Genomic DNA, 23,580 nt, shown 5'->3' on the forward strand with positions numbered 1-23,580 from the left:
AGCTAGCACCAGAGGAGGGCCCTGCCTCTCCAGAAGGCCCAGCTCTTGCGGGTAGGTGGATGACAGTTGTGGGCTGTCTAGGAAAGGACGTGGCTCCTGGGCTCTGGTGGGCGCTAGCCTTTACCCTGCTGTGCTCTAAGCTCAGACCCCTGATGGGCACCCGTGCTGTCCTGGCTTGCGAGGTCCCCCGGTTGTCCCTCTTTTGCACTTCAATTTTATGACTCCCTTCTATGACTGTCCAGAGAAGTCACCGTAGGACAGTCATGGAGCATCTTTTACTCATACTGGGCCAGTGAGGAGAGCATAAGGAGAGGAAGAGGTCTGAGTCGTAGCAGTGGGAAGGTTAGCCATTTGCAGATGAGAGTCTGCTTGAGGTACTCAAGGTGTTTATCTGCACCAGGCGTTACCCTTGTAGGTGCAGTAGGGGTCCGAGGACAGGCACATACTCACTTGCTGTCCTTTTAATTGACTGCTAGACTCCTGAGAACAGGCTGCCTGATCTTGCGAGCCTGAGCCATAGCCAGGCTTCCCAGAAGGTAGTCTGCAGCCTTGATGGAAGCAGTGCTTCCTGGGAAGATGGAGCCAAGGCAGTTCACTGCAGAAGCAGCGACCTTTACACCAAGGGGTAACATCAAGCTGAGTGGATCCCCTTTGATTCAAACATGCCACGCGTCCTTCCTTCCTGAGCTAGTGATTCAGCCCCTGGGACTGTCCTGTGGGTGAGAGAGCGAAAGTCTGAGTCTGCCGCTGGCTCCGGTGTCTCTTCTGAAATTTGGCTGTTGGGTGCTCAGCTCGTCAGGTTAGCCTGGCCTGGGTATGGAGCTGATTGCCTTGCTGGGCCATCGTCGGCTATGACGCTCTGCCCTCCCCGGACCTCTATGCAGCGCCGCACTGTCCCCAGGACGATCTGGAGTCTTCGGTCCAGGGCCAGGAGGTGGGGCTCAGTGAGCACGGGGCTGAGCTGGTCTCCGAGCAGCGACTCCCGCATCACGTCACTCAGCCTGTAGTCAGCCTGGGCCAGGAGCTGTAGGTGCAGTAGTGTCTTCTTCTTTATCCTAAAAAGGCAAAAGCCAGGAACCAAGTGAGCAAACGTGAGGAGGCTAACTAGCTTCTGCAGCAGCTGGTGTCCTCAGAGCCCTCGTCTTTGCGAGTGAATGAAAACCATGTAAGATAAAAAGGGAATGAGTGAAACAGGCTTTTCCCTAGTAGCCTTGTGACTGAGAGCCTGCCATGCTGTTTGACCTCCAGTAACTGGTGTTCCCCTGTGGTTGTGCTGGGCCACATGCATTTGCTTGACGTTGATAAAACTGAAGTGAGTGCCGGGTGTAGTGGTGCACGCCTGTAATCCCAGCACTCGGGAGACTGAGGTGGAGCACTGAAGTGAGTTCAAGGCCCGTCTGGGCTGCAGAGTGAGTTCCACCAGCCTGAACCATGGAGGTAGACCAGCATTCGAATAGCTGACCCTGCCCCTCCACCAGAGGTGATGTCTAGGATTTTTAAGGTAATGCGTAGTGAAATGTTGCCTCTTATTTTAAGATAACTTGTCAGCCTCCACGTTGTTTCTTAACTTCATGTTTCTTTGTGTCAGATTCTAAAATCAAGGACAAAAATATGCAGGAATCAAACTTGGACCCATGTCCAGCTGGCCTTATTGTTTATTATTATTAATTTTTATTATTTTTGGTCATAAGCTGCTACTGCTTATCCTGTTGGTGGAAGGAAGCAGGCAGGAAGACAGGTTTAAATTCACAGAAGTTGATTAAGAATGTTCCTGTTTTGCTTTTTTTTTTTTCTTTTTCTCTTTGTGAGACAGGGTCTCACTATGCAGTTTAGGCTGGCCTTGAGCTCATGCTGTAGTCCTGCCTGGTCCTGAACTTACAGTGATCCTCCTGTCTCAGCCTCCTGCTAGCATACCCGGCTTGAGTTTTCCACTGGACACATGGGGTGGTTTTGCTAAGTGTGAATTGAGATTTATAATTAGCTCGGGACATGTGGCTGAGCAGTTGACATTCCCAGGGGAGGCAGAACGGCCAGAGGGTGCAGAAGTAGGTTTGATGTCCCCAGAGAGCGGCCAGGTAGATGCAGAAGTGCCCCTTCTGTTTTTAAATTGTTTGCAATACACGCTGTTTCTACTGGTTTTGGGGAGCTGGCCCATGTTGGATCATTCTCAGTCCCCCCTTCCCCGCGTCAGTGCCTGCGTCCTGTGTGACTCTGAGGCCCTAGCCGGCTTCGCTCGCACGCTGACCACACAGTGTTGGTGAGCCCGTGTGAGTGCTGGGTGAAGCCGTCTAGTTAATAATGTCAGGGGCCTCAGGCTCTGCACAAGTGGGTCATTATCTGAGTGGGTTACAGACTGAAGTTGGCTGTTGTGAGTTTTAAAAGCAGATCCAGTGCATTTTACGCTGAGGATGAGAAAGGCGGGATTTGCTGGGGGAGTGTTGATGGTAGTGTAAGGAATGGTTCTGCACAGCCACGCCCTGGGCCACTGAACCCCGGAATGTGGTGCCAGCAGAGGGAAAGGCCCCGGAGCTCAGGCCCTTGCTGCCCACCCGCCTGAGGCCTTACATGCAGCACTGCGAGAGAGGCGCGAGGATGGAGATTTCGTCATGGGAATGTCGTCCAAACCTACGAGAAGAAACGGCTTTCATCAGCGGCCTTGTTCTGGGTCCCTTCATGCGCTCCCTGCCTTTCTACTTCAGCCTTGAGTCAGTGGTTGGAATAAAAATGCTAGGGGCCATGGCGGCCACCTTCCTTCGTACCTTCCGGTCACAGAAGCCTCTCGCTCACTACCAAGCGGTCACTCCTTCGCTCCCCAGTTAGGGAGAACAAGCCCTATTCTCTGTCACCAGCTGTGTGCTGCTTAGGAAACTTAGAGCAAACCCCACCCTGTTTCACTGGAGAGCATCCGAGTGTTCTCCAGCTGGGGGAAAACCGGTGATGTGCAGCAGAGATCAAGAGGAAAGAAGCAAGTGGGAAAGTGGGCAGAGAGACAGACCTAATGGAGAAGACCCCCCTTGGGGTCTGTGGGTCCCTCTGAGCAGGGCTGGAGGGGGGACAGCAGGGACACAAGAACTATCACTTACCCTCTTGCATTGTCCAGGTGAATAAGGAACCCGTCGTCCCCGAATTTGGTAAACATCTCGTAGTGGTGACGGTCCATATTTCCTGTCAAGGAAGCCAGAGATGAGACCCAGGTCCGGTAGTGAGGAGGATAGAAGCTCCCGACTTGCTCTCCAGGGAGTGGAGGCCTCCAGCCAGCAGTGCAGAGTAGGGAGGCTGAGGCGGGCCGAACCTGGCATTTCCATCCTCGCCCCTCCCCTAGCCTGGCCAGGGATGCTGATACACGGACCTGGCTTTGTGCCTCGCACAGATCCATGTTGGCTTTCCTGCACCGGCCCTCTCACCCAAGCCCACAGGCGCATGCCACCTTCCTGAAGAGAGTGGCAGCAAGCCGTCTCCCCAGCTCTGAGCATGTGGGTGGGTGCTGGCTCGCTTTGTGACTGTTTCCCTCCTAGCCCCTCGTAGTTACCGTGCGCTGGATGGCAGAGCTACTGGTCTCAGGCTGAGGCCTGCCTGCAGCCCTCCTCTTGATTTGTTCCTTGTGTGCCATCTTACCTTCCGACCTGGCGTCCTTCACTGGGTGAAAGGGGACCTGTGAGTCTAAATCTGCTCTGCTTGCTTGTGGTAGGGGGTGGGCCTGCCTCCCCAGTGACAGTTTTTCAGCTTTGCCCAGTTCTCTGGAGAGAGGGAGCGTGTGTGCTTCTGACCCTTAGACCTGCACTCCTGAGCTGTGGCAGGGACAGGCTGCTCATGCCCACTGAGCCAGGCTGTCACCGTGTTCCCAATCCCCCAACGGGGGCCCTGCACCGGGCGGCCCAACCCTGGGCACCTACCTATTAAGAAGTCGAAGATGGCCATGTCAATGATGTTGAGGAGCCGGTTGCCACTGTTGTATGGGTAGATCTGCTTCACTGTGTCACAGTAAAGGGGGTTGACCTCCCACCTGAGGGTGAGAGAGGGCCTGGGCTGGAACAGCCAGGACGGCACGGCGGGGGCCTCCCTGCGCCTGTGCCTGCTGTCAGAGCCCTGCTTCGCTGACTGCCCTGGGCTGGTGACAGCTTCTCAGGATGCCTGTGGTAGCCAGGCCCATTCGTGAGGCCGCTGAACAAGGGTCCCAAGGGAAAGAGTTGCAGAGTCCGCCCCCCTGCTGAGAGGTTCAGCGCCTTCCACCCTGGGTGCTGGGCTGACTGGCGCAGGCTGTGGGAGGCCAGAGCTTTGTCTCTGTCCTGCTTCTCACGCCTCTTACCCTTGCTTCCCGCCTCCCGGACTCCTACGTTGTCCATAACCCCAGGCCACTCTCTGGCATTTTTCCTCCCAGATGGTCCTCTGCCTACCACACACCCCTTCCCCTAAGTCTTCACAGATTGTCACGTCTCTCAAGAAACCTCCTACGTCCTCGTTTTGTGTGGTTGAGACGCACAGTGCGCCCTACCCCTCCAGTCAGCTAGTGCTGGCGCCTCCCGCAGTCCTGTGAGCTCCTCTATTATGGAACATACTGCGCCGGGTAGTCGGAATCTGGGTGTTTTTCTGTTCTAGGCCCAGGAGCTTCCTGAAGAGAGAACCCGTGCCTTCTATTTCTGTCTCCTTAAGGGTCTCAGTACATTCCAGGGAGAGAACAGATCCAGTACAACCGGGCCCAGCACTAACATGCAGTGGGACAGAGGCTGCTTGTGGGGCCCAGCTGTGGCCCCCCAGGACCGGCCTGCAGGCTGTGTGTGTGGGGGGCTGTGCCCAGGGCACCCACTCACTCCTCTTTGCCTGCCAGCGAGTAGGAGCGGATCCAGGGGTTGGGCACGGACAGCCTGGGGGCCAGGTTGAGAGACGGCAGGAAGGCGGCCAGGGATCCCTCCAGCAGGTGGGGGTTGCCGCAGACTGCGTACTCCGTCTTGCACATGTACGGGCACTTGGCGAAGAAGCACACATTGCTGGCTGCAGGAGGGACGAGAGAGACGCATGGTGAGGCTGTGTGTGTGGTCACATGCAGCGGTGGCCTGACCTGCCACGAGCAGGGGCAGAGCTGGGGTGGCGGTGCTGTCACCAGGCTCCTGACATCCCAGAGTAGAGACAGTGAGACAGCCGGTGTCTTTGGGCCCTATCCACATTTTGAACATTCTCCCTTACCACAGGGTGGGGCAGCACTGTAGGTTCAGGGCCCACAAGTGCTGGTGGGGTTCACACGCACACCTGTCCCCACCCAGAACCTATCTTGGGTTATGCTGAGACCAAGACGGCCGTGTCCGATCCAGCCTCTGCCGTCCCAGTCACGGGTGCGCGGGGGTCAGGCATACTGCCTTGCTGCATACTTGGGAAGAGTACGGCTCTGGCCTGGGCCTTACCTGGGGACACAAAGAACACACTCTGCAAGATCTCATTCTTGGTGACCTCTAGGATTTCCTTGGTGACATTCACCAGCCTGCCCACTGTTGGGGGCACCCGCCGGAAGTCCAGAATCCTGAGGGAGAGAGGGCTGTCAGCATGAGGTTGGGCTGGAGGCAGGGACAAGCCTGTCTCCGGGTCAGCCTACGGTAGGTAGAAATGGCTCGTGCTCCTGCTGTACCGAGCAGGGGATGCTGAGGGCAGTTCTGCAGGGGCAGAGCTGGTCAGGCCCAGGGCAAAAAAGGGGCAGAGAAGGCAACCGTATCCCTCAAACCTCTTGCGAGACTGTCCCACCCTCTGTACTGTTCTTTTTTACCCCCTTTGGTCTTACTGAGACAGGGTCTCGCTGTGCAGTTCAGGCCGGCCTTGAGCTCACTTTGTAGCCCAGGCTGGCCTCAAACTTGCAGCGTTTCTCCTGCCTCAGCCTCCCGAGTGCTGGAATGATGGGTGCGTCACCACGCTGGCCCAAGCGGTTTCAGGTCAGCACTTCTCAGACCTAAATGTGCAGAATCACCTGGGGATCTTGTTCTGACTTAGGGTAAGGCTGAGACTCAGCATTTCTAGAAAGTGTTTGGGGCGTGTGGTAAGAATCCGCAGAGCACACTTCCCTAGCAGTGAAGGAGGGCGTGCTGTCACCTTGTATTGTCAGCTTAAGACTTGGGTATGTGGGACCGGGCAGCTTCTCATTTCAGGTCAGAATAGCGCCAAGAACTGGGTCACAGCCGCGGTGGCAGAGGTGGCAATGTGGGCACTGCGACAGGGTTGGTTCGTTTTAGAAATGTTCATTTCCCTGCTGTAGAAGACCCTGCATTTTCTAATCGATGGGCTTGCAGAGAGAGTTTCAAGGCACAGAGAGCACTGAGGTTTGGACAACAGGACGAGCCAGAAGGGACAAAAGGCAGGATGCTCCAGTCAAGGGCCCGTCCAGTGCCCCTGCTGGGGCGTACCCCCCACGGCCCACACCAGACCCACCTGTCCAGATGGAAAGCTGCGATCTCAGCGTTGTGCCTCTGAAAGTCAATGAAATAGAAGAAGTCTGCGGGTGTCTCCTCGTCCCGCTGCTGTCTGGAAGGAAGAAGGGGGTCACGCACTGGACTCAGGCCTCGGCCGAGAGCCTAGAAGAGAGCTGGGAGGCAGAAGCAGCGAGGAGGAGGGACCTGCTCCTCTGCCTCACCTGCGCCTAGAGTGGCAGGCCAGGGGTGGCTCCTGGCTCCCTGGGCTAGGAAGAGATGTGGAGCAGGAGCAGTCAGACTCCCTGCCGGATGGTACGCTTGGGCACCACTTCACGTTTCCTACTTCACTTCTGGGGATGGTGGCTGATTCTTTAAAAAAAAAAGCAACCCAGTAGTTTCAAGGAAAGAAATACAGCCCTTGTGCAGATGTAAAGATAGGAGAGAGGACAGTAGCAGCACCAGTACCTTCGCAGAGTCGCCTACCCAGAGATGCAGAGCGGCAGGTGTGAGCCAGAGCTTGGGAAGCGCCCTAGAGGTGGAGTCGAGCGTGACTGAGGGCTGAACTGGGAAAACTGTGTCTTCAGGTCATTTGGGATAATGTGGAAACTAAGCCCGCTAGGAACTAAGGTGAGTGCTAAGAGTGGGCCCAGCCGGAGGGAAGAGGGAGGCCGGCTTAGAAGCTACTGATACATAGATGGATTCCTGAAAGGCACTGGCCGGCTCCGAGTGATGGGCTGGCTGGGCATGCATGTGCCGGAAGCTGCCCCGCTGCCCCCCCCCTCCTCCTCCTCCTCCTCTTCCTCCTCCTCCTCCTCCTCCTCCTCCTCCTCCTCCTCCTCCCTTCTCCTTCTCCTCCTCCTCCTCCTGCTCCTCGCGGAGGCATCGTAGGCAACTTTCGGCCCCTACATTGACTTTTGTCTTGATCATAAACATGAGAGACTGATGCTGTTTGGGTCACTTTATGATCCACCGTGTGGAGCTGTCACGGAGGCTGCAGACGCAGTGTAAATAAACATCATGTGGCAGAGAGCTGTGCGGCACCCGCAGCTGAGATGGTGAGGTGCGCTTCACCAAGGAAACAAGCTAGTCCTGAGAGCCGCAGGGCGCCACCAGAGGGAGAGCGTGTGTTGCAGAGGCACTCCTGCGCGGCTCGTGCGGGGCCGGCGCGCAGTCCTGACCCACTTCCCTTTAGCTTCGCCCGGAATTCTGTTCCCATTGTGTTTTAATTCCTGAATCGGGCATAAGGATGTGGTCTCTCGTGGCACCCCCTGGGTTTGCTAAACATTTCTTTAGTGTATGGAAGATGCTAGAAGTGCTCCTACAGTTGAACACTGTCTTACTTCACATCCACGTTTCTCACTGTGCAAAGCACGTACGTGCAGCGGACAGCGCAGCATGTTGGAGAGCATCCTCCTCATGTTGAGAATGTGCATACAGCAGCCAAAGGTGAAGTCCTGCTGGGGACATAGCTCAGTGGCATAAGCACCTGCCTGGCAAGTGCAAGGTCCGGAGTTCAATCCCCAGTACCACAATAAATTAATTAATTAATTAAAATAAATAGATAAGTAAAAAATAAAATTCAAAGATAAATTCTTATTTCCCCTCTGGGATAGGGAAAACAGAGGCTTTTCATTTGAAATTACAAAAGAGATTATGTTTTTTTTTTTATAAAGAAATACATCTTATTTATTTTTTAAAAATTTATTGGGGGCCTGCCCCTCAGCTCAGTTCTTTAAGTGGCTGCTTCAGCAGAGCAGTCAGGCTCAGGTTGCTGTGGTTCGATCCCCACAACACAAGCCAGCCAGTCATGCCTTGAAGGCATTCGGAGCAAAAAAATAAAAATTTATTTATTTTTTTTGTATTTTAGGAAAGAGTCTACAAGGAGTTCAAAGTCTCACTACTAGATCGGACTCAGTGATCTGACTGTTTACAGCCTCCCAAGAGCTGAGATTACAGCCAACCCGTCTCAATTGCCCTCTCACTGTGCCCCGGGGGCGGGCCTGGCACTACAGGCTTGGGGATTGAACCCCTGGTCCCGCGCCTGCTTGCAGGCACTTTAACTGCTGAGCTATTTGGCCAGCCCAAGAAATACATTTTAAAATGATACTATATTTGAATTTTGGGTTCATTCTTATAAAATTGTATGTTCAGATAGGTTAGAACATAAGAACAGGTAAAAATTACTCTTATTACCAAGTGGTGGAGGCTTTTGCATTACAGTTGGGGCTGGGCTGGGAGACGCTGGTTAACTGGAACGATTTTTGGTTTGTCGTTGGCTAGCAGAGCATTTTGCTGCAAACAGCACTGAGAGTCATTCCTGGCTGGTACGGGAACAGTTCAGGTGGAGCGCATCCGTGCCACATTAACTTCCAGTTTGTGTAATTTAGAGATATCTCTGTACCACGTGTGGCATTTGTTCTAGATGGAGTTGATGGGTCTGGTGAGTTGTGGGGAATGTGGCATATTCAGCATGGCGTCTACGCTTGTTAATACCTCATATTCCCGTGTCAGTGGTCCTGGTGTGGCCTCTAACTGTAACATTCTTGTGAATACACAATAACTGTGGGTGACTAAGTGTGACAGTAATTTACAACTCTGTACTGTTAGAAACTTGCTGGTGGCTCTCCCATTCAGCTGGGCATTGTGCCAGAAGGGGCCGGGGAGATGGTTGCCAGGGTGAAGGTCCTGGGTTCAGTCCCCAGGGCCACAAACAAGCAAAACCCTCACACTCGGGTGGCTGAGGCAGGAAAGAGAATCACTCGATCCCAGGAGTTCAGGCCCACCTGGGCACTGGAACAAAACCTCAAGTCTTTAAAATAAGTAGAACAAATAGATAAATTATTTGATTTTAATTGCCTGTATATAAGAGGTGATCTTTCTCAAAACTGTCCCTCAGAAGTAGCCCTTGTACACTCAAGCTCTAGTTTTGTTTCTCAAATGATAGAACTGCCCTTCACTTTATTTTGGGTGAGATGGATTAATGAGAAATGCCCTTCCTTGGTGTTGGCTCTGTGGCCGATGGAGTTGGTCAGAATAGGTTGTTGAAGGACTGGGCTGGTAATGCATACCCGTGATGCCAGCTCTCGGGAGGCTGAGGCAAGAGGATTGTTGAGAGTTGGCGTCCAGCCTGGGCTACAAAGTGAGCTCAAGGCCAGCCTAAACTGCATAGCAGGACCCTTTCTCAAAAAGACAAAAACAGGGCTGGTCAAATAGCTCAGTGGATTAAAGTGCCTGCAAGCAGGCGCAGGGGTTGGGGGTTCAATCCCTGGGCCTGCTGTGCTGGCCCCGCCCCCCGGGGGGCCCAGGGAGAGGGCAGTTAGACTGGGTGTGGTGGCACATGCTTGTAATCCCAGCTCTTGGGGGGCTATAAACAAGCGGATCACTACAAGTCTGATCTAGTAGGGAGACCAAGAACACCCTGTAGACCCTTCCCTAAAATAAAAAATAAAATAAAAATAAAAAAGACAAAAACAAAAGAGCAACAACAACAAAAGCCCCAGGTTGTTGGTGGTGATGGGGTGGAGAGGGGGCACGATCTTACTCCTGGTTTAGCCTTTCCTCCACGTTTGATTCTAGCATTGACTCAGTTGTAAAGAAATTCTGGCAAGTGAAATGTGAGCCTGTGAGGGGATTTCTAAATTCATAAGTTGTTTTCTATAATAGGACTGAAAAGCCAGTGACTAAAAGCAGAAATTCACTGGCTTCATGCACGTCTTTGGAACACATTAGAGGACCACAGGACTTGGGTGGTGGGGACCTCTTGTGGCTCTCGCTCACACACATTGTCTCCAGGGGGACATTCCAGTGGGCTGAGACCTGGAGGTTGGCTTCAGGAGGCTCGAGTCTGGGTTTTCTGACTCTTGGTCCCAGAATGGTGCACACACACACACACACACACACACACACACACACACCCCAGGCTGTGCAGACCACAAGACCTATCAGTGCACCCTATGTACGTATCACAGCATTCCGAGTTACATAAGTTGCTCTTCTTAGGAACAAAATGTAAGTTCATGTGTCCTGTGGTTGGCAGAGCCTTTGTTCATTGTCTTAATTTTTTAAAACAAATACAGTTTGATGGAGGCCTATAAACTTTTTGACACTTAAAAGAGAGTGTTCTGGGTGTGGTGGCACATGCCTGTCATCCCAGCGCTTGGGCGGCTGAGGCAGGCAGGAAGACTGCCGCAAGTTTGAGGCCAGCCTGGACTACACAGGGACTTCAGGGCCTGCTTGAACTACAAAGCCAGCCCCTGTCTCAGAACAAATAAACAGAAAAGGCGAGATTTCTAGGCCTGGCAAAGAGTGGGGCCGTATTTGTCATCTTCTGGCCAGAGCTCCCCGGGGCTGCCATGTGGTATGGTTAAGGAGGAGGGCATCTCTTACCTCATGGGTTTGAACATGGCCTTCCCGAAGTCTGAGAACCTCAACACCAGCTTCAGGTGGACCCCGCTGGGCTTCACAACTGGGGAGGTGAAATGGGTGTTAAGGGTGCTTCCATCATCCCCTAAATGAGGCTGCCAGACCCTAAGAACGAGGACTCATTTCTCAAAGCAGGGCGGACTCCATGCTGTCAGGCCCTGGCAGGTGGGTGCAGGGGCTCAGTGCCTCTTCTGCCAGGCCAGGAAATGGCAAAGGATAGGCTCGGATCCCCAATAGCTAGAGCCCCAAAACCCAAAGAATGACCTACTCTGAAGAACCCAGTTCTCTGCGTTTCAGTTGCGGCCTTGTGGATCCCAGTCCACCACCTGATACACTGGACCTGTGTGAGGATGTCTCTTTATGGGGCACTCTGCACCTGCACAGGGATGAGGCTTGGCCCCTTGGAATCAGCGGGTGCTGCCTCCTTCCGTTTGCCCTGCTCGCCACCCCCATCACCTCTCCAGCCCTGGCTGCCCCCTAAGGGCCAGGACAGAACAGCGAATGGCAAGTGCTGGATTAAGGGAGAGGGAGGCCTAGGGCTTTCACACCACATCACACAGAGACCTTTTTGATCTCTGCAGCACGTGCAGGTAAGTGTGTGTCTGACCGGGGTCTTTTGTGTCAAGCCCATCTGGAACCAGTGTATCTATTTAGGTGGTGCTGGGGCTTGAACCCTAGGCCTTATTTGCCCAAGGCAAACATTTCATCTCCAGCCCCTTTCCCTTCTTAAAATTTCATTTTGAAGCAGGGTCTTGGTAAGTCACCCAGGCTAGCCTCAGACTTGGAACCATCCTGCCTCAGCCACCCGTGTAGCTGGGACTACAGATGTACACTTCATACCTGGCAGGCCAACCTTTTATGATTTTTTTTTTGGGGGGGGTCTCTTTTGAGACAGGGTCTCGCTATGCAGCTCAGGCTGGCCTTGAGCTCATGTGTAGCCCAGGCTGGTCTGGAATTCACAGTGATCATCCTGCCCAAGCGTCCCCAGTGCTGGGCCCACAGGCCTGCGCCACCACGCGGGCTACATTTTTGTATGTATGTATGCAATTTTTTTTGCAGAACCAGGGATTGAACTCAGGCCCTTGCACTTGCTAGAGAAGCGCTTATTCCACTGAGCCATACCCCTGGCCCTACATTTTTGATTCTCTTGATGACCTGTCCCTGGTGGCTCACAGCCCTGGCTGCGTTTGAGTCACTGAGTCACCAGTGAGCCTAATCCTCTCGGGTGGCGCCCTAGGGCGCTCCAATCTTTAACCTTTGACACATCACCGTTAAAGCTCCCCAGGTGGTTCTCATGTGTCTCCAGCATCGCAGACCGCTGTCCTGAGCAATCATAACTGCAATAACTTGAGGTATTGCAACAATTTACAGTTCAATTTCGGAAAATCAGTACAGACTGAGATCGTGCATTGCTAGCAAATGGTACCTACAGTGCTTGCCCTGACCCACGGCCTGACCAGCAGAATCCTACGCAGAAGTTCTCCTCAAAACCTTTTCTTTTCCTGGGTGGGTGGGGAGAAGTGTGGGGTCTCAGTGATCCCCCCCCCACTGCGGAGGATCTGGGGTTCTTATGGCCATATGTTGCGGGCCTGCGTGGATGTGGGGCTGGGACACTTACTCTGGGTGCAGTCACATGCCCCCAGCAAGGCTTTCTCGTCCTGACTGTAATCTGAAAGGAAGAGAAGGCCGCCGTGAGAGCCTGCAGCTGTACTCCCGGGACAGCCCCCCGCCCCCGGGGGGCCCTTGCTCTGGCGCAGACCAGCCACAGCAGGGGCTGGATACATCCCGTGGATCTCAGCCCTGACCACTGAGGAAGGGTTCACCCAGACCCGGGAGCCGTGGTTCCTTCTGCTGCACTCCAGCCCCGTTCTAGCCCCTTCAGGGACATCCCAGCCACCCCAGCTCCACGATTGTCTCAGCTGATTATTCTGTATCACACAGACCGTTGTGTTTGCGAGTACAGACTCGGGGGCGGCAGACCTGTGTAGGAATCCCCGGATCCTGTCTCTAGCACTGCGATTACCATGTTAATCTTTTTTAGTCTCAGTTTTCCCACTTGCAAAATGGCAATCATGATGTTCGCACATAAAGTCACTGTGTAAGAGGTAACACAGGGCCCGTTTTAAAAGAAGCACCCAAAAAATAACAGTCAGCTTTCTGTAAGGGTCCTAGTGCCTCAATTTGGGGATTTGGAGGAGATCAAAGCTCTAAGAGCTCTTTGGACGCGTAATATTTCCTTCTTACAACCTCTCTGTCACACGCCAGTGGCAAGCCTGTGACGTTTACGGCAGGCGTGTGGCCCGCGATGAGGAAGCCCGTCCATCCCGCCTGTCCTTGTGACCTCACCCGCACTGATGGAGGGCAGGTGCCTCATGTCGTGCAGGAGCCTGCTGACGACGGGGCTGGACCGCGAGTACAGCCCTTGGCGGCTGATGCCCAGGTGGAACTGGATCCAGCTGGCGTCGAACTGGAGCTGCAGGGGCGGCTCCTGGGAGGTGAGGTTCAGCTGTTCTCTGTAGATCTTGTGTCGTCTGAAAGAGCAGAAGGGCATGCTTGGTTTTGCTTTTAAATGGGAGGACCCAAAATGCATTCCCTAAGCCAGGGCATCGAGCACCTGGTAGGGGCCACGCCCCGCGCCACCATACTAGGGGGTGCGCCGCGGCTCCTGCGGGCCCTCAGCCTGCTGGCTCTCCAGTGAGTGATACAGGCTGTATGCGTCCTGTGATGAAAAAGGGCAGGTTTAGGAGTAGAAGTGGAGGTCTTCTGTGACACGGGACCTCGGGAGAGCCCGAGGCTTTCTGCGACTTTCCCAGTACAACACCCTGTTCTGCATCTTCCAGCACTTTATACCTAAGGGGTCCCGATCTAGGGAGGTAGGGGAAGAAGGTCGAGGGTAAGAACCGTGGGCAGCGGGGGTCCTGCAGTGGGGGCCGAAGCTGAGTTAGGTGAATCAGTACATCAAAGAAGAATGAACTAGCCGCTTGCCGGCTGCCCTCGGTGGCCTTTTCAGCAAGAGCAAAAGTGAACAATGATGGTGCTGCTATTTGGAGATTGAGAGTCCAGGTTGGGAGCGGCCTTGTGTGTCTGTGAAGTCAACAGGGCAAAATGGAAGGTCAGTCTCCAAATCCCGCACGCATGCCCGCGGGGGCTTAGGGCTTCAGCACAAGAGGGGGCGGAGTGTGCAGACAGTCAGCCCAGGCCACCCCTCGCTGTTCATCTGTTAGGGACAGTCACTTGGGAAGCAGACATGCTTTGCGCAGCTGTTGGCTCTTGCTATTTTAGAGCTGGGTGAGACTTATTTCTCTCTAAAAAGGTAGTTTTTTTTTTTTTTTCTTTTCAGACACTGAGCTACCCCTGACCAAGTAAAAGAGTTTCTAGTTCCTTCTTTGAGCTGTGTAGCTGTGTATCAAAACACTTCATCAGACAGGGAGGTTGATAACAAAACAGAGTGACAGTGATACAGAAGCCAAAGGCTGAGGGCAGGCCAGATAGCTCAGCGGACTAACGTGCTTGCTTAGGCAGGCCCAGAGACCAGGTTTTGGTCCCTGGCACCACATGCTGTGCCAGCCCTGTCCACGGGGTGCGCTGAGACAGCAATTGAGACTGGGCCTGGTGGTGCACGCCTGTAATCCCAGGGCTTGGGAGGCTGAAAACAGGAGCATCACTGAGTCCAATTTGCGTAATGAGACCCTGTAGAGCCTGTACTAAATACATTTAAAAAAAAAAAAAAAGCCAAAGGCTGCTTGAGAGACACCATCTGTACTTTCTCTCCCTGCAAATTTGATAGAAAAAGGCACAGAAAGAGGCGTCCATCACTGTCTTTCCTATTTAAGGCCGTAATTTCTCTAGATGCTCAAGAAACTCAGAGGAGGAAGTGGCAGATTCTGCTTCTACCAGGCCTTTGGGCTGTCAGGAACAGATCACCCTGGTAAACTGGACCCTAGTTACTTCTGGCTACTTCTTGACTCACTCTTGGGACTCGGGGATGCACTGCACGCCACTTCCTGTGCTGTCCCATCCCACCCTCTGCACTCACTCCTCCCCCTGGGAAACACCACACAAGGGCCAGGGCTTCAGGCCTGCAGCTTGGATCGGACCTCCCGCTGTATGCATTCTGCCCGTGAGTCCGTCTTGCAGAATTTACGCCCGAGGTCTTCGGCGACTCGTGTTCAACAGCTGGATTTCCAGCTCGTTGATGTCAGACATCAGTTTCCAAGTCTGGCTGGGAGTTTCTTGCTTCTGCGCCAAATAAACGATGTTGTGCTCTGCTGGGTTGCTCGCTCTACCTTTGCTCTCGACCCAGGACTCAGTCAGGTTTCCTGCTTAGATGGGTTCAGAGTCTTGAAATATGCCGGGTTCTCGAATTTCCACTGAGTTTCTAATCAGGAATCTCCTTCAGGAAGCTGATCTTTGTATTCCATTTCCATTGGCATCTAGGACCCTGTGCTGTCTTTGGATCTAACCCGACAGCAGCCATTTTTGGCCTGTGCCTCTTCCTTCTATTTATCCCTGTTTCTGGGTCTTTCTTCCTTTTAGATTCTTTCCCCTAAGATCTCTCCTCCAGAGATCACCTCCTTGGCCCTGTCCTTGCGCATTTGCCTTGTCTGATGAGCCTTTTGGGACTCCTGTTTCTTTTTCTCTTTTAACCTGTCACTCTGTTACTCAACTTTGATTCCGAAAATAGGCAACAGGAAAGAAAAACTTGGTGTAGCTGGATCTCAAACCGTGACTTTCGACATCGTGGTTGGGAACATGCTATACCAGGCAGAAGAGATAAAAACTGGAGATTTGGACTAGTGAAGCGGCGGTAAAGGGAGCGGTAGGGTCACTGTCTCATTTATCCTGGAGCAGCTGCAGGAAAGGGGCCTGACGTGCGGCCTCCCTCGGTGCATCTAGCTGTATTAGAAAGCACTTTCCAGCAGCGAGCCAAAAATTCTTCTGCAGCTTCCATCAGCAGCTTTTGATTTTATGCCTAGAGATAGGCAGAACAAATTCCTTTCTTACGTTATAGCCTTTAAAATATTCAAAGATAGCTATCATGTGACCCTGGGCTCTTCCCATCTCTAGGGTAAATTCCTCTGACCACCCTTCGTAGGCTGGGGATTGGGATCCATTTCTTTAACATTTCTTTAATTCCCATGTGGTTGTTTTTTTTTTTTTTAGTATGAGAGACTGCTCTAGTTTACTGAAAGGCTTGTCGGCATCTACAGATGTCATAAAATTTATGTAATCCGTTACTATGTCCAATTACATTCACTGAATTTTAAAATTTTAATATAATCTCACTTTTCAAACCAAAACCAAAAAAATTAAAAGCCATGTTCTGGTGTCTTCTCTATATCATGTGTCTGAACTTTATATTCTATTTTCGGGTGGTCCTGGGGGTTGAAGGCAGGCACACTGAGCTACAGCTCTAGTCCTTTTATTTTATTTTGGGACATTGTAGTCCCAGCTGGCCTCAAACAAGCTGTCCCCTAGCTGTGGTTCCAGAATAGCTGGAGTTAGTGTGTGCTGTCATGCCCAGTGGCGTTTTTTTAGAAGGCCACATCCCAGTTGATGTGAGAGTCCTGTGACTCACTCGCTTCGTACTTCTCTTGTCAAGTTCTGCTGTCTGTTTTCTTCTTGTTTGATGAAAAGTGTGTTTAGCTGGGTTTCCTTTTGCTCTCATCAGAAGAAAAGCTGTCAGGGTAGGGCGTGTGCTGCCCTGTGCTTGCTGGTCCAGCGTTTCCACTCCGAGGACAGTTTCTGCTAGAATATGTGTATAATATAGGAGATCATTCAGATTTTATTTTTATAGGACCCTAAATTTATATTTGTGGGGATTTTGTCCATTTTACCTATATCTTCTTTTTAAAAATTATTTGTCACGGGGCTGGGGAGATGGCTCAGTGGAATAAGCACTTCCTTGGCAAGTGCAAGGGCCTGAGTTCAATGTCCGGTAAAAAAAAAAAAAAAAGAAAAGTCCAAAAATTATTTATCACCTATGCTTATGATACACAATGACATTCACTGTGAGTACGTGATACGCACACACAACCTGTCTTAATTCTTTTTACGTCCTCTTGTTTTCCCACCCTCCTCTCCTCTGTCTCGGCTCCCTTACCATTTATAGTAGGTCTATCTTTCTGTTTTCCTTTTGCTATTATTTTGCTCTTTATATATACTTTGGAGTTTTCATGAGAGGAAGCAGATGTTATTTAAACTCGTGTGTCTGATCTATTTCACTTAACATTATGTGTTCAGGGCACACTGTCCTACAAATAACTCATACCGCTCCTTCTTTATAGCAGAATAGTATTCCATTATATATATATATGCCACCTTTTTTTTTTGGTATTTTTAGTACAGGGTCTACAGGGTCTTGCTACGTAGATCGGACTCTAGTGATTCTCCTGTTTTCAGCCTCCCAAGTGCTGGGATTACAGGCATGTGCCACCACGCTCAGTCTCAGTCACTGTCTCAGTGCCCCTGGTACAGAACACTTGAGGTTCGAACCCCAGCCACTGCGCTCTGCCTGAGCAGGCACTTTAGTACTCTGAGCTATCCGGCTGGCCTTTCTTTTGCCTTTTAAAATCCATTTTGATCTTAGTTTTTGCAGAGCGCTAAATGTTTATACTCCCAGAAATTCTCAGGTTGAAACTTAACCCCCAGAGTGACAGTGTTAGGAGGCAGAGCCTTTGGGAGATACATTACTGTTGTTGCCCTGTGATCAAAATACCCCATGCAAATCAAGTAAAGGAGGAAGGATTTATTGTGGCTCTTGGTTTTAGAAGTTTTGGTTCATGGCTGGTTTGGTTGCTGAGGGGCCGAGGTGAGGAGGGTGTGAAAAGCAACGGCATCCAGAATGAGATGCAATTCTTTGGATTGTTCAGAGTGGAAGACAGGAGGATAGTCACCACCACATTAGAAACATGTCCTGCTATTAATGTAACCAAATATGGGGATATATTTTGGGATCCGTATCACATACCTCTAAGAAAGTATGAGAAATTTTATCATAGGCAGAATTCTAAAACTGGCCTCCAAGATTCCATGATGTCATCCCCTGGAACCCATGATTCCATGTACATAGCTGGGCCTGCTCCGCCGCTGGCTCCATGCCATCACATGATCCCTTACGTGCAGAGGTCCTCTCTGGCTCGGAGAAGGAGAACTCGGAAAGGTAAGAAAGTACCAGAAAGATCCGACTCTGCTTTGTTGGCTCTGTAAGTGGACTGGGGACATACACGGGCGCATGAGCCACCTCAAGGATCTGATGTGCTCTCGGCTAGCGACCAGCGAGGAAGTGTGACCTCAGTCCCATGACTACAAGGACATGATACTGTCAATGACCTGAGTGAGCTCAAAAAGAAAAAAAAAAAAAAAAAAAGAAGGCCCTGGGCCTCCAGGTGACAACACAACACCCGGGAGCTGGCAAAGAATGAAAGACCCAGCCACCCAGGACTGCTGACCTGCAGAGCCAATACATTAAATCTCCTAAGCTTGTGGTCTCCTTGTACACAGCAGGCAAAACTGATACATATTTGTTGCAAAAAGACAATAAAAAGCCAAGTGTTTTTATTTTAAACATACTTCAAAGCAACACCTTGTAAGCAATATTTTTTTTTCAACGTAGAAACCTACTACTCATGTAAGGCTTAGAGTATTACCTTGTCAGTGGAGTGGTCAATCCACTTTTGGACAGAATGTATATTTGTGGGCTCTCCAGCAAGGGAGATGGTGGTTGCAGTGCTACAGTGGGGAGCAGCTTGCTAGAATTAAATGCCCAAAGGTGTCAGGTAGGCAGTGGACACGAACGAGGGCTGCAGGCTGAGGACAGGAAGGGGGAAGACAGCGTCCAGTTGGAGTGTGACTGTGCTGCCCACAGAGTGTCAGATGTCTTTTTCTTTTACAGATAAGCAGCTTCTTCAGGCTTCCTCCTGCTGAGCACACAACCAATACTCCTCAGCCAAAATGAAGCAACAGAATAGGCAGACTCCGGCCCCAGGAGGCCAGGTCCAGTGTCCTTTCCACGTGAAAGAGGAGGATGAACTGAAGACGCTGGAAGTGATAGAGCGAGTGTGGAGGCTGCACAGCCTGTCTGCTCCCTCTCTCCTCTGTCCCTTACTAGACGGCTCTCACCCGCCTGTGCACAGTGAGATGGTGATTTGAGGCAGCGGGCCTCTGCATCTACTGAAAGCTGGCTGTGAATATGTCTTTTTACCAAAAGAAATGAGCTTCTTTGATTGGATCAGTGGTGAGTAAACAAACCTGTGCATGTGAAGCTAAGTGGCTGGTAACAAAGGCATGTTCCCTATCAGTAGGTGAAGACCTGCTACCAGGTTTCAGCTCACAGGGTCATGTCCTGATGCTGTTCATTCATTCACTCATTCATTCATTGATTCATTCACTCATTCATCAAATACTTGGTAACAACTGAACACTGAACTAGCTCTTTTTCTCATAAAGCATTTTCCTGGGAAATCATTTATTCTGAGTTTTCAAGCAACGTCATAAATTCAGATTTGGATAAGAATTTGGATGCTTTTATTTTTTTTTTTTAAAGTGTTGACTCAGATTTAAAAAGTATCTTGTGTGGGCCACATAACAACAGGCCTTCCCAGGCAAGGTGTGTTTTCTGCCCCGTGCTGTTCTGGCCAATGGCAGAGTTAGGTACCGTTAAGACACCCCCTCATTGTACAAGTAACTCTGGGGAAAGCACCTAAACAAGGGGACAAGGCAAGCAAGGGATCACTTGATTATTTTAAGGCTTGGATCTTTTTTTTTTTTAATTTTAGGGAAGGGTCTATAGGGTGTTCAGGGTCTCACTACTAGATTGGACTCAGTAATCTGCATGTTTACAGCCTCCCAAGAGCTGGGATTACAGGCGTGCGCCACCACGCCCAGTCTCCATGGCCATCTCAGCGAGCCCTGGGGGTGAGACTGGCACGGCAGGCCTGGGGATCCGCTGAGCTATTTGGCGGGCCCTAGGCTTGGATCTTCAAAAGCAATAGAAAGAAAGATGGCTGGGGCCTTCTTTCTCAGCAGGGCAAGCCCTGGGCCAGCTTCTACCTTAGCCCACCCCCAAAAGTTACGAATCCAGCTACCTCCCTTCCCACTGGGACATAAAAGCAATTTGTACCATTAGCATAATTATTTAAATTTTATTTATTTATTTATTTATTAGAGAGAGAGAGAGAGAGAGAGAGAGAGAGAGAGAGAGAGAGAGAGAGAATGAGAGAGTGTGGTGTGTGTGTGTGGTCAGCTCAGCCCACCAGGGGGCGGGCTGGCTGGCATGTGGTGCTGGGGGATCGAACCGTGGTCCCTGATGCTTTGCTAAGCTTGTTCTAAGTAGGTGCTTTAGACCACTGAGCCATCTCTCCAGCCCCAGCATAATTATTTAAAATGACCATTGTTAGCTCTAGCCTGCTAGGAAAATCAAGGAAAAGGGCAAATTATTGACCAGGTCTTTGGGCCTTCAGCCAACTTTCCTTTACTTCATTAATATTTATTTTTATTTTAAAAATAGTCTAGCCAAGCTCTAGTTCCCAAGGCTATTTGGAAGTGGAAGCTGCGTGGCCGCCAAACTCTCTTGAGAGTTGGCTTGAAAGAGTGGAAAGTCTTCATCCAAGTTAGTAACCCAGAACCAAAGCAACCAGAATGTGGGTTGGGAAGGAGAAAGAGTTGGGGCTGAGCTGGGGTGTGGGAGAGGCGTGGGGAGGAGGTGGCGTTTCCTATGGGTAGCTGATACCTGATGGGTTTTGGCTACAACCGGAGGTGGGGATTCGATATCCAAATTCACATGTGAGTGGCGAATTGAGTAACTTCTGGGCTAGAACGCATTGTTCCTAGGACAGTCACCGCCACTGTTAGGTGGGGACACATGGCTCTTCTGTTTGTTGTTGTTGTTGTTGTTATTATTATTATTATTATTATTATTATTATTATTGGAACCGGGGATTGAACTCAGGCCCTTGCGCTTGCCAGGCAAGCACTTATTCTACTGAGCTGTCTCTTCTGACCTTGCCAGATGGAGGCTCCCAGTCTCCTTAGGATGGGGGACGGGCGTGGGAGAAAGGCTCTTCCTGTGTCCATGCTCCATTTTTGTTTCATGGGTTCAAGTAGAACTGTCAACAGTAATTCATTCTTTCAAAAACCTTGCTTGAGTGCTCTTTGCTTGTGGGTGAGCAACCCGTAAGGAGGTACCGGAGCTGTCTTAGACAGGTAGTCTGAAACCAGCCATGGTTGGAACATGAGGTGTGATAAAAAAAAATAGTATGTATTTACTTTTTTTTTTTTTTGATTGAACCAGGGATTGAACTCAGGCCCTTGTGCTTGACAGGGAAGCACTTATTCCACTGAGCCATCTCCCTGGCCTAATAGTATGTATTTAAATACGGATTTCACTGCAGTAAAGACACTTCGACATGAATCCCCCTGCCTTGGTTACTTTTCTCTTGTTGCTGAGACAAAATACCTGATGCCCAAATCAAGGAAGGGAAGACTTATTCAGCTCATAGTTCATGGACGTCTCAGTCCATAATCAGCTGACTCCAAGGCAGAATGGCACATGGCAGAGGAACAACGGATTATGGCAGTGTTTCGGAGGAGACAGCGAAAGCCACAAGAGCGCAACAAAGGGCAAACCAGCCTGTTTCCCTCCTTATGCCGTATGCAAGCTACCTGCCCTAGTGTAGCACTCGGACCACCATCCCAGCTCTAGACAAGGAGCCAGTCACGAACTCTAGACTCAGCCACCTGTGAAAAGCCCACCCCTCATGGCCTCATGAGGCTCTGGGGTGACCTCCAGGCACAAGCCACACCACCTTTCAGAGCACTCACTCTCCACTTGAACACACTTATGCCATCGTATTTTCCACTTTCTGAAGCAGCTCTGGTACTCCTCTTTCATGAGTGTCTTTTGTACATGCTGCCTCAGTGTCCAGAATCAGTTTAAATGTTTCCTGTCATGGGCCATTTGACTTTGGGGAAGAGGTAGAAGTCCCGTGGTGCCAGATCTGGTGGATAAGGGCACATTGGACTGTTTTGTTTTGTTTTTTTAAATGAGACTGCTTTTGCACTGTATGGCCCTTGGTGACAGGATTACTGGATTTTGGATCATGTTTTATAAATACACTTATGAAAGAGGACTTACAGAACTGCTTCAGAGAGGAACAGGAATGATGGTACATGCATATTGGAAGCAAGGGGAAATATTTTGAGGGAGATTATTGGCAAGGTGCTTTTAGTTACAATAAAACTATAAAATTTCCAACATTGACTGCGTACTTTCAACTCTCCTAGTTATGCAAGGGTAACTGACAAATGCTACATATTAGGGCTTTCCTCCTACTTCTAGGAGGCTGGTTTTCCACTCTTGTCTGGCTCTCATTCTGTGTGCTTATAGGAATACAAATGATGAACATCTAGGGAATTGACGCTCTCTGCTTCTCTCTCTCTCTCTCTCTCTCTCTCTCTCTCTCTCTCTCTCTCTCTAATGAATTTAGTTGTTACAGGGTCTCACCACACAGATCAGACTCATAGTGATCCTCCTGTTTTCAGCCTCCCCAGTGCTGGGATTACAGGCATGCACTGCCACACCTGGACTCTGTGGCAGGCTTAGCCCACCCTAGGGGCAGGGCTGGCATGGCCTGTGATGCCAGGGATTGAACTGCAGACCCTGTGCTTGCCTAAGCTTGCCTAAGCAAGCACTTTTGTCTGCTGAGCTGTCTCACCGGCCCCTGCTTTTCTTTTTCTCTGCTTATGCTCAAGGAAAAAAAAGTCAAATTCCCCAAATAACAGCTTAATCTGGCAATAATAAATATCACTGTATTTTAAGTGGATGTACAAAAATCCATTTATATGAGATACATATTTATATAGCTAGGTGCAACATCAGCCATAATCCTGCATTTTAAGCTACCCTCACTTTTATTTATTTATTTTTTTCATCATTTACTAGATTTTATTTGACCAAATAGCATGATACAGAAAAGCTTCAAGTGCAATCCTACTGCACGCTGAAAGGGAACCAATTTTCTAGAAAACAGCATCGTATGTAAGTTTCTGTCTACTCTGGTCTCGACACAGCAGCCCAGAGACCCGCGAAGGAAGTGAGCCTGCCACTAAGCCTGCCAGAAGCTTCCTGCTTCTCTAAGTAAAAGCCCACATGTTCCATGGCCCCTAGAGCCAGAGAGCTCCATTGCAGTTTCTTCTGTACTGCCTCACGGGTCACTGCGGTCTCAGAAAGACCACACCTGGCTGCAAGAACACCTGCTCCTTGCTCTTTCCCCAGCCTCGTGCCCCCGCCTCCCACCAGGCTCCTTTTGGCTCTACCACTCAGACACAAGCTCCTGAGGGCAGAGCTTCCATCTTCCCCTTCACGAGCCCGTGACTGGCTGCTTGCATCACAGGTAGGTGTACACATGCAACCCAGGATGACCTCCCCTGCCTAAAAATCAAATGCTCTTCATCTGTCATTTGCTTGTCTGCTCTCCCAGGGCACACTGTGACAGCTGCACTGTTCCTTGACTTGGTTTGCATCTGCCTTTTAGAGTGCATGCTGGCCCTCGGCGCACAGTGAAGTCTCAGGATGGACGTATGTGTCACCTATCTAGGAGCTTTACCTAGCTGGTGGCAGGTTCCTCCCGTTCTCACTCCTACGAAACTTGCCCAGTGCTGCCTGCGGGGCAGTGCTTCCTCTGCCTGCAGCACCTGAGGTTTCTGCGTGTCCCCACAATGGCCCTGGCATACAACTTGCAGGGAATGGGAACCCCACCAATACTGGGGA

The 23,580-nt window shown here is 50.8% G+C and overlaps 1 protein-coding gene across 1 annotated transcript in view; it reads right to left on the bottom strand.

Annotated features, from left to right (window-relative positions):
• Window positions 1-232: 232 nt before the first annotated feature.
• Window positions 233-23,580, bottom strand: part of Fam20a (FAM20A, golgi associated secretory pathway pseudokinase) — a gene marked incomplete at its 5' end in the record, with an annotated part of 62,628 nt that continues 39,280 nt past the window's right edge. Inside the window, 10 exons of the mRNA XM_012514481.2 lie at window positions 233-1,055; window positions 2,566-2,625; window positions 3,084-3,165; window positions 3,894-4,003; window positions 4,809-4,989; window positions 5,397-5,512; window positions 6,409-6,501; window positions 10,776-10,854; window positions 12,430-12,480; window positions 13,158-13,342. Coding sequence (XP_012369935.2) covers window positions 788-1,055; window positions 2,566-2,625; window positions 3,084-3,165; window positions 3,894-4,003; window positions 4,809-4,989; window positions 5,397-5,512; window positions 6,409-6,501; window positions 10,776-10,854; window positions 12,430-12,480; window positions 13,158-13,342 — 1,225 coding nt within the window. The remainder of the gene's footprint in view (window positions 1,056-2,565; window positions 2,626-3,083; window positions 3,166-3,893; window positions 4,004-4,808; window positions 4,990-5,396; window positions 5,513-6,408; window positions 6,502-10,775; window positions 10,855-12,429; window positions 12,481-13,157; window positions 13,343-23,580) is intronic.

This window comes from Octodon degus, unplaced genomic scaffold (assembly GCF_000260255.1).
Source record: "Octodon degus isolate 3935 unplaced genomic scaffold, OctDeg1.0 scaffold00033, whole genome shotgun sequence".
In the NCBI taxonomy this organism is placed as follows: Eukaryota; Metazoa; Chordata; class Mammalia; order Rodentia; family Octodontidae; genus Octodon; species Octodon degus.